This window comes from Danio rerio, chromosome 10 (assembly GCF_049306965.1).
Source record: "Danio rerio strain Tuebingen ecotype United States chromosome 10, GRCz12tu, whole genome shotgun sequence".
Taxonomy (NCBI): Eukaryota; Metazoa; Chordata; class Actinopteri; order Cypriniformes; family Danionidae; genus Danio; species Danio rerio.
Window position 1 is genome coordinate 45,904,443 of NC_133185.1, and position 10,391 is coordinate 45,914,833.

At 37.7% G+C, this 10,391-nt stretch overlaps 2 protein-coding genes across 2 annotated transcripts; both read left to right on the plus strand.

Annotated features, from left to right (window-relative positions):
* The first annotated feature begins 281 nt into the window (after positions 1-281).
* taar19p (trace amine associated receptor 19p) lies at positions 282-2,040 on the plus strand. Its single transcript, NM_001199914.1, has one exon. The coding sequence runs from the start codon at positions 312-314 to the stop codon at positions 1,317-1,319; it is 1,008 nt and encodes a 335-aa protein (NP_001186843.1). The 5' UTR covers positions 282-311; the 3' UTR covers positions 1,320-2,040.
* Positions 2,041-6,094: 4,054 nt separating this feature from the next.
* Positions 6,095-7,957, plus strand: taar19o (trace amine associated receptor 19o). The gene has a single exon (XM_009305638.5). It carries the CDS (start codon positions 6,887-6,889, stop codon positions 7,955-7,957), a length of 1,071 nt encoding a protein of 356 aa, XP_009303913.4. The 5' UTR covers positions 6,095-6,886.
* The last annotated feature ends 2,434 nt before the right edge of the window (positions 7,958-10,391 follow it).

A 10,391-nucleotide genomic window follows, 5' to 3' on the forward strand; every position in this document is an offset into this window, starting at 1 on the left:
GGGAGGCGTATCACTGCTTAAGCCTTCAGTTTAAAGGTCTTTACACTGTTAAAATAACCCAACGAAATAATAAAGAATGAATAAAATAATAAATGTAGTATTTAGCTTTAAAAATAGAGAAGAAAAAGTATTGAAGATCAAAACAAGCTTGCATTACTATAGCAACTATAAACAGTAGACTGGGAGGATTTCTTATTGTTTATTTCTTTATTTCTTTAACATTTGATTGGGCGATGAGTGATGCAGACACTGTATAAATGAAAGGACAGAAAGGAGAACAGAACAAACTCCTAACAGGAGGAGACTCACTCATGGCCTATGAGACAGAGCATCAGGACACTCAATACTGCTTTCCTAACATCAACTCATCATGTGTCAAAGGAAAACGCTCCATTCAGGAATATAATATCATGTATGTGTTATTTTCACTGCTGTCAGCATGGACTGTGTTTCTGAACCTGCTGGTGATCATCTCCATCTCTCACTTCAAGAAGCTTCACACTCCAACCAACATGATTATTCTCTCTCTGGCTGTAACTGATCTGCTTATTGGACTTATTGTGATGCCCATACAGGCCATCAGACTGATTGAGACGTGTTGGTATTTTGGAGACACTTTGTGTGGAATCAATTTAATAATAATTGGGGTGATTTTCTCAGCATCTTTCAGTAATTTGGTTTTAATTGCTGTTGATCGTTATGTTGCTGTGTGTCACCCTTTACTGTACCCACAGAAAATAACCATGGCCAAAATGTTAATGTGTATCTGTTTGAGCTGGGTTTACTACTCCGCTTATAATACTGGCCTTGTAATTAATAATGGATATTTTGATACGTCACACAGAACAGATGTGTGTTATGGAGACTGTTCAGTCATAATGAGTTTTAGCTGGCTAGTCACTGATCTGTGCCTGTCTTTTATTTTTCCCTGTGTCATTATGATCACTTTATATCTGAGGATTTTCTATGTTGTTCATCAGCAAGTGAAGGTTATAAACTCTCTGATGAAGGGTGGTAAATGTGTAACAAAGGGTTCAGTGAAGAGGAAATCTGAGAGTAAAGCTGCTCTGACTTTAGGAATCATTGTGTTAGTTTATCTGCTTTGCTATATCCCATACTATATCTGTACACTATCTGTTAACTCCTCCACAACTATAACTGTTTTGGAATGGACTGTTTACACTAACTCAGGTCTGAATCCTCTGGTTTATGCTTTATTTTATCACTGGTTTAAAAAGACAGTTAAACTCATCTTAACACTGAAGATATTTCACCCGGAGTCCTCTCTGATCAATGTTTTTACAGTACATGAACTGTAATTTAACTGATGAAGCTTTGTTTAATAATAGTAGATGTTATCTGTGATAATACAATTATTTAAATGTAATGACATATAAAGATAAAATAGCATTTTTAAGAAAAAACAGCAGAGACAACATGTTTGCTTTTCTTTCTAACGTCAACATTTATTACACTGTGGGTCATTGGAGATGTTTTTGGGGTATATAATGATCACACTAGCGAATCATTGATGTATTAGGCTACTCATTTAATTTGTATTTAGTAGTCATGTTTATTTTTCCAATCCACTAACCACACATGAAAGATGAACTCATTGTATCTGAGTCAGTGTTGCATTAATTCAGTTTGTGTATGTGTGAACAAATCTTAACAATTATAATTGGTCCTCAGAGTTGTTACATCATTGATGTTTTCATTGATCATTAAGAGTAAACAAAGACAGACCAACCCATGTGACTGCCTGGAGAGAGGCCTACTGTACCAGCACTGCCATTTTACAAGCCCACAGCAGCATTGTAATAAATTAAATCTAATTTCTAATTAAGGATTAACCACATAAGGCCCAATGTGTTTTTAACATGCAATTTTTATTTCTCTTTGTTATTTGGGCTTATTGGAACATAATTTGAATAAAACTTAAGTATCATCTTTTAATATGATGTACGTTTAGAGAAAAATGATGTCCATTTATGTGAACTCTTGGTCTGAATTTACATAAAACACTTTTTTCAGACTGTTTTCTATGCATATATAACTTTTTTTTTTTTTTTTTGACTATCAGAGAGAAAAAACAAAATTCTTTGCCCATTTTGGACAGTTAGAAATAATGTTTGGGACATTGCATATGCTGCAAAACAGTTATTTTGTTACGGACAGGATGTATGTCTGTAACAAAATATAAGTATTTTAAATAGCCACTTAATAAAAGCTAAAATACCCTGTCCATGTATGTGGCCACTAAGTTATTACTTAAAATACAACAAGCGACCAGGCTCTGATGTGTGTTGTTGACAGAAAACATATCCATAGGCAGAGCTTTCTCCTGATCATGACAGAACAACACTGAAAACCAATAATCATTTGAGGAATGTTTGTTAATTATTAGGATATGCAAATCTTATGAATATTCATTCATTTTCCTTTGGCTTAGTCCCTTATTTATCAGGGGTTGCCACAGTGGAATGAACTAACAACTATTCCAGCATATGTTTTGTCCAGCAGATGTGCTTCCAGCAGCAACTAGTACTAGGGAACACTCATACACTTAAATTCACACCTACTCATACACTACGGCCAATTTAGCTTTTTCAATTAATCTATAGCGCGTGTGTTTGGACTGTTGGGGAAACCCAACCACCTGAAGGAAACCCACATGAACACAGAGAGAACATGCAAACTCCACACAGAAATGCCACATCCACTATCTTCACCTACATGACCACCTGAGATCAGTCATCCAGACAGCTGCTGAAACAATGTGAATATAGTGGCCCATGGTGTTGGTAAGACTAAGGTATGGGCAGGTATATGATATGGTCAGCGAACACAGCTGCATGTTATTGATGGCACTTTGTAATGCACAGAGACACTGTGAGAAGATCCAGAGGCCCATTGTTGCGCCATTCATTCAAAAACATCACTGCAAGCTTCAAGAATCTGTACACAATTCCTGGAAGCTGAAAACATCCCAGTTCATTCATGGCCAGCACACTCACCAAACATGTCACCAATTCATTGTTTGGGATGCGGTGGAATTATTTATACGGCGTGTTCCAGTTTCTGCCAATATCCAGCAACTTCACACAGTCATTAAAGAGCAGTGGACCAACATTCCACAATCAACAACCAAATCAACAATATGTGAAGGAGCTTATTTGCACTGCGTAAGGCTCGAGGTGCTAACACCAGGGGCCTCATGTACGGAGACTTGTGTTAAAATAATACTAAACATTGCGTACGCACAAAGCTATAAATGTGTGTACGCAGTAAAAAATTCAGATAGATGAAACACTGCGTATATCGAATCACACGCATATTCTCTTTGTACATGTGAATGAACGTGAAACTGAGCGCACGTGAAACTGAGCGCACGTGCACGAGCGCAAAACCCCTCCCCCGTATGAATATGCTAATTACTATACTTTAGCAAATCCAACAAAAAAGCAATAGCAAAAGCAAGCAAAAAGAGAAACTTTGAACAGAATGTAAATTGGAGGTGCTGCTTTCGGAAGCAGACTGGAGAATAACGGTGTTATTTGCAAGTTTGTCCTCTGGAATTACTAACAAAAAAAATTTGAGAAATAGAGTGGGAGAGTTTAGCTGATGCGGTTAACAAAGTTCGGTCTGAACATCCAACACAATCTCATGGCAATTCGTAACTTTTTCATTTAGTGGCTAATTCGTACAAATTCGTACGATCTAATTCGTACATTTTAGTACAATTTGCGTATCCCCCAATGACAGTTGGGTTTAGGGGTGGGGTCAGGTGCCACGCCTCCTTTTTAAAATCGTACATTTTCTTACGACTGAACTCGTACGAATTCGTACGAATTAGCCACTAAACTGCCAAAACCTAAAATACTTACGTTTTCTCGTGAGATCAGGCTGGAACATCGCACTGAGTGGAATAAAAAAAATAGAGTGATGTATAGGTGTAAAAGTTTGTGGCGTAGCTCGTAGAACGCATGGCAACATGTTTTGACACGTTCAAATTACGCTTTAATGTTTGGCTTGTCAACTGCATGGTATGGAAACCTTGTATACCTGCTAGACATGCGGATGAACCCGTCTCATACAGCTGTCATTGCACGGCTCAAAGACACTTTGTAGAGTGCAATTTAACACAACTGCCTCTAGGAGTCGCAAATGGAAATAAAACAAACATACACCGTGGTGTGGACCTGCGCACATTCCCACGTTCATTTCACCGTTAGTATATTCAAAGGTGAGTGTGAAACCTGGCGTACGCAAAGTTTTTGCGCGTACGCAGCGTTGATACATGAGGCCCCAGATACTCACTGGCTTTCAAAAGCAAAAGTGCTGTGCTAATATTCTAGTTGAGTGTATTCAATTTTGCAAAGTCGGTTTAGTTTGCTTTCATATATTGTATATTTTGACATGTATTTGTTTTATTCTTTCATGATTCATTTGTATTTTGCTTCATTTATGTGTGATTTTTGCTGTTGTGTTGCCTGCTTTTAAAGCACTTTGAGAAAGATAAAAATTTATTTATTTATTATTATTATTATTATCAAAATATCTTCAAAATGAGCTACTTAGAAAGAACAAAATGAAGACAGCTGAGTGGCCTAGTTCAACTCCTGATCTAAATCCTATTGAGACGCTGTGGCATGATTTTAAAAAGGCAGTTCCTGCTCAAAAATCCTCCAATGTGGCCGAATTACAACAATTCTGCAAAGATGATCGAGTCAAATTTCTTCCACAGTGCTGTAACAGAGTCATTGCAAGATACCAAACAAGCTTGATTGATGTTGTTGCTGCTAGAGATGGCTCAAAGAGCTTTTAGGATTAGGGGGCAAGCACTTTTTCACACAGGGCTATGTAGTTTTGTATTTTGTGTTTTCTTAATAATAAAACCTTACTTTCAAAACTGCATGTGTTTACTAGTGTTATATTTGACTAATATTTAAATATTTTTGAACAAAACCCTGTTATAAATCTTCTAAAACAGTGGTCACCAAATTTGTTCCTGGAGGGCCGGTGTCCTGCAGATTTTAGCTCCAACCCTAATCAAACACACCTGAACAAGCTAATCAAGCTCTTGCTAGGCATACTTGAATCATCCAGGCAGGTGTGTTGAGGCAAGTTGGAGCTAAACCCTGCAGGGACACTGGCCCTCAAGGACCGAGATTGGTGACCCCTGTTTTAAAACATACAGTGGCATGCCTAGTCCAGACCTATTTATAAATGGATCTTACAAATCCTCTTTATAAAAAATTCATAACTAATCATTACAACAGCTCAACTTATAAATTGCTCTCGCACATCATGGATTAAATGTGGGTTGCATATCACCCACAGTTTCACATCACTTCTGTATGAAGGTCACCACTAATATCATCCAATAAACCACATAAAACAGATCAATTAATCAATGTAGCATTGATTAATGTAGGTTTCTATCAGGGTACACACACCAGCGCTTCAAGTCGCCGGCTGTCCATGGCGCCCAGCCAAGATTCGGGACACTTCATGTTTCTGCCGTGCCACAGACCTCCATCTCAATAGTTTTATTTTAAATAACATGCGAATGTGCGTGTCTTAGTGTGCCGTGTCGCGGATTTGGTGCCTCAGTCAAAGTTAATTCAGTGTGCGTGGTTTTTAGTCTCGGTCTACAAACTCAGAACTTTAAACTAGCACACAGTTGGCTGTAGAACTATGCAAAGACACAAATGATTTTGTAGTCTCTGCTTAATCTTTGTCTAAGTTGTTCATGTACAGCTGAATGCTTGTCCTCTCACTCTTGTTGCTTCTCTCTGTCTGCTGCAAACACAGATTGGGGGAGCTCTTGGCTCCGCCCCTTTGTTACATTGGGCGGGAAGTCAAAACTAATGAAGCTCACACCCCTAAAACAGCGAGCTGTGTACATGCCCCCAAAATGACACTTAACACATTATAATAAACAAATCTGAACTGTGTTTTGAACTGAACCTAAACTGGCACACTGAAAAGAACCATAACATTAATATTAAATCATAAAAAAGGGGTAAACTATGTGCCCTTTAAAATGTAGCTAAGTAACACATTCAGCTACTATTTTTTAAATGACATTAGATTGTAACATTCTACTTTTTCCTAACAATGATAGCTGATTAGTTGGGCATTAGGCAACATGAAGCGTGATGACTGGATTATGCTGATTTCACCATATTTATTTACTGGTTATATGAATAGCGGGTTAGCATGCTTGTGTGGGCATAGTTTGACGTCTTGACCTAAAACTTTAAACATTTTTACTATTTGGAAAAAAGCAGAAAGAAATAAGGAGAATAAGATATAATTTAAAGCACTCGTTTATAGTGCTGAAGCCATGTCCATGTGCATTAATAAACAGTATCGTTGGATTAACCTTTATTGACAAAAATAATAAAATAAAGCGAAACTGTACATATTATTATTACTATAAAAAGTATATTACTGCCTTAAGTCAGTTACTTAAGCAGTAATGCCAAGTAATAATAAATAAGTGAATAAACAGCCTAAATGAAAGCAACAAGAGGGACCAAAATCAGCAGTTCTAGTGGCCACTATGGGATATAAATGCCCCCCCCAGTTATGACATTTTGGCGCCGGGCCTGAAACCATCTCTGTTCAAAGTAGAGTTGCACTAGTCACAATTTAGCTGAGTGCACATAAGCTTACTTTGGTGTGCTGCAAGAGTATTGCAGTATGTACTGTGGGTGGAGTATCACTGCTTAACCCTTCAGTTTAAAGGTCTTCACATCTAAAACAAGCTTGCATTACTATAGCAACTATAAACAGTAGACTGGGAGGATTTCTTATTGTTTATTTCTTTATTTCTTTAACATTTGATTGGGCGGTGAGTGATGCAGACACTGTATAAATGAAAGGACAGAAAGGAGAGCAGAACAAACTCCTAACAGGAGGAGACTCACTCATGGCCTATGAGACAGAGCATCAGGAGACTCAATACTGCTTTCCTAACATCAACTCATCATGTGTCAAAGAGAAACGCTCCATTCAGGAATATATCATCATGTATGTGTTCTTTTCACTGCTGTCAGCATGGACTGTGTTTCTGAATCTGCTGGTGATCATCTCCATCTCTCACTTCAAGAAGCTTCACACTCCGACCAACATGATTATTCTCTCTCTGGCTGTGGCTGATCTGCTTATTGGGCTTATTGTGATGCCTATACAGGCCATCAGACTGATTGAGACGTGTTGGTATTTTGGAGACACTTTCTGTGGACTCAGTTTAATAATAATTAGTGTGATTTTCTCAGCAACTCTTAGTTGTTTAGTTTTAATTGCTGTTGATCGTTATGTGGCTGTGTGTCACCCTTTACTGTACCCACAGAAAATAACCATGGCCAAAATGTTGATGAGCATCTGTCTGTGCTGGCTCTACTACTCTGCTTATAACACTGCCCTTGTAATTGATAATGGGTATTTTGACACCTCATACAGAACAGACATGTGTTATGGAGAGTGTTCAGTCATGCTGAGTTTTAGTTGGATACTCACTGATATGTTCATGTCTTTTATTTTTCCCTGTCTCATAATGATCACTTTATATTTGAGGATTTTCTATGTCGTTCATCAGCAAGTGAAGGTTATAAACTCTCTGATGAAGGGTGGTAAATGTGTAATGGAGGGTTCAGTGAAGAGGAAATCTGAGAGTAAAGCTGCGCTGACTTTAGGAATCATTGTGTTAGTTTATCTGCTTTGCTGGATTCCTTACTATATCTGTTCTCTAACTGTAAACTCATTTACAACTATAACAGTTTTATCATGGACTGTATATGCTAACTCAGGTCTGAATCCTCTGGTTTATGCTTTATTTTACCCCTGGTTTAAAAAGACAACTAAACTCATCTTAACTCAGAAAATATTTCAGCCGGCGTCCAGTCTGATCAATATTTTTACACAACATGAACTGTTATTAAACTGATAAAGCTGTCTATCATAATATTAGCTGTACTGATTATCTGCAATAATACTATTCTTCAAATGTATAAATAATCATCTCTAAAAATAAAATCCGTAATGACAACATGGTTCCCCTTGTTTCTAATGTCCACATTTATAACACTGTTCATGTGGGTCATTGGAGATGTTGGGGTATATAATGATCACACTAGCGAATCATTGATGTATTAGGGTACTCATTCAATTTGTATTTAGTAGTCATGTTTATTTTTCCAATCCACTGGCCACACATGAAAGATGAACTCATTGTATCTGAGTCAGTGTTGCATTAATTCAGTGTGTGTGTGTGTGTGTGTGTGTGTGTGTGTGTGTGTGTGTTTACAGTATTTCACACCTTCAATCAAAGGTTCAGTGGAGGATCACTTCTAACAATATCAATAACACATGAAAAACAAATCAAAACAATTATAATTGGTCCTCAGAGTTGTTACATCATTGATGTTTTCATGGATCAGTAAGAGTAAACAAAGACAGACCAACCCATGTGACTGCCTGGAGAGAGGCCTACTGTATCAGCACTGCCATTTTACAAGCCCACTGCACAGCATTTTAACAAATTAAAATATAATTACTAATCTGATGTGTGTTGTTGACAAAACAACATATCCATATACAGAGCTTTCTCCTGATCATGAATGAAAGCACAATAATTAAAACCAATTATTATTCAAGGAATGTTTGTTAATTAATAGGATATGTAAGTCTTATGAATATTCATTCATTTTCCTTCGGCTTATTAGTCCCTTATTTATCAGGGTTTGCCACAAAGGAATAAACCACCAACTATTTTAGCATATGTTGTAATAAGCAGATGCGCTTCCAGTACTGGGAAAGACACTCACATTTACACACACACTCATACTCTACAGCCAATTTATTTTATCCAATTCACCTATAGACTGTGGTGGAAAGAGTACTGAAAAAGCATACTTAAGTAAAAGTACCATTACTTGCCTAAAAATGTAGTGTGAGTAGAGTCAAAATACCTGTTGTAAATATTACTCAAAGTGGGAGTAAAAAGCAGCCCTTTTAAAAGTACTCAAGAGTTTTGAGTATTATGCTGTTAAAAGTTGATGCATTTACATGTCATTTGTGGATGTGTGCAAACGTAACATTCTGTAGTGCATTGAGTTATTGCTCAGCAGGCACACAATGTCATAAGACGTTAATATTAGGTTAGATTTAGGTTGTGATGTCAGTTGACCAAAATTCAATGTCTAAGGACAACATTATTTTGATGTCCAATAATGACATCAAATGACGTTGATATTTGGTTGATTTTAGGTTGTTAGAAATTGACCAAAATCTAATGTCGAGCCAACATCTTAAACCAACATCCTATTGATGTCAAATACTGACATTTATTCATCAGTTATGGCAACCAAAATTCAACGTCTGATAGACATCATAGTGGTAATGTCGACACAACGTCAAGCTGTAACATCATTAGATGTTGATATTTGATTTGTTTTAGGTTGGATGTTGGACATTGACATCGGGCTGACGTTGAGTTCTGAAGTGAACCCGACTTTCATTTCCAAACAAAATGCAGCGTCTTCACGACAATTGGGTACAATTTCAGTCTGACGGCATGTTGACGTCTTGTGTCTGCTGGATGTTTAAGGACATTTCGGTCATCATACTGTAAACATCCATCATCTTCTCATCAGTGACATACATCTAAACCAGGGGTGCCCATACTCTGTCCTGGAGGGCAGGTGTCCTGCAAAGCTCAATTATACGCACCTGGACTAGCTAATCAATCTCATACTAGGCTTTCTAGAAACATCCGTGCAGGTGTGTTGAGGCAAGTTGGAGCTAAAATCTGCAGGACATTGGCCCTCCAGGACTGTGTTTGGACATCCCTGATCTAAACAGTCTCTGGGTCAATGCGTGTAAAGATTTTGAACATCTTCATGGATACTTTTAATGCTTCCAAACAGTTTGCTGCAATGTAAAGTGCACATGTCTATGTGTGATTTGATTGGACAGGACTTACAGAACTGATTTTTCTAATTCCCATTGACAAGAAAAAATAAAGTAGTGACTGCAGCTTAAAGGAAAGTAGTGGAGTAAAAGTACAGATACTGCACTAAGTGAAGTTTATTCATAAACTAATTTCGAGAGGATCACGTGCTTATGATTGACAAAGCTGGCCCAGAGTCAAGCTAATGTACGAATCACCAATCAGACTACTCCTAACCAAGTATAAATAACCAAACACCTTACCTTTAGTCATCTTCGTCTTGAAGAATCCCCCCTTCCACCCCTTCGCCTCTTTTGTCTACAGGGCAGCACGGCGGCCCAGTGGCTAGCACTGCAGCCTCACAGCAAAATGCCTCCGGTTCGGGCATCTACCCAAACGGTCAGCATTTTCATGTGGAGTTCATGTTCTC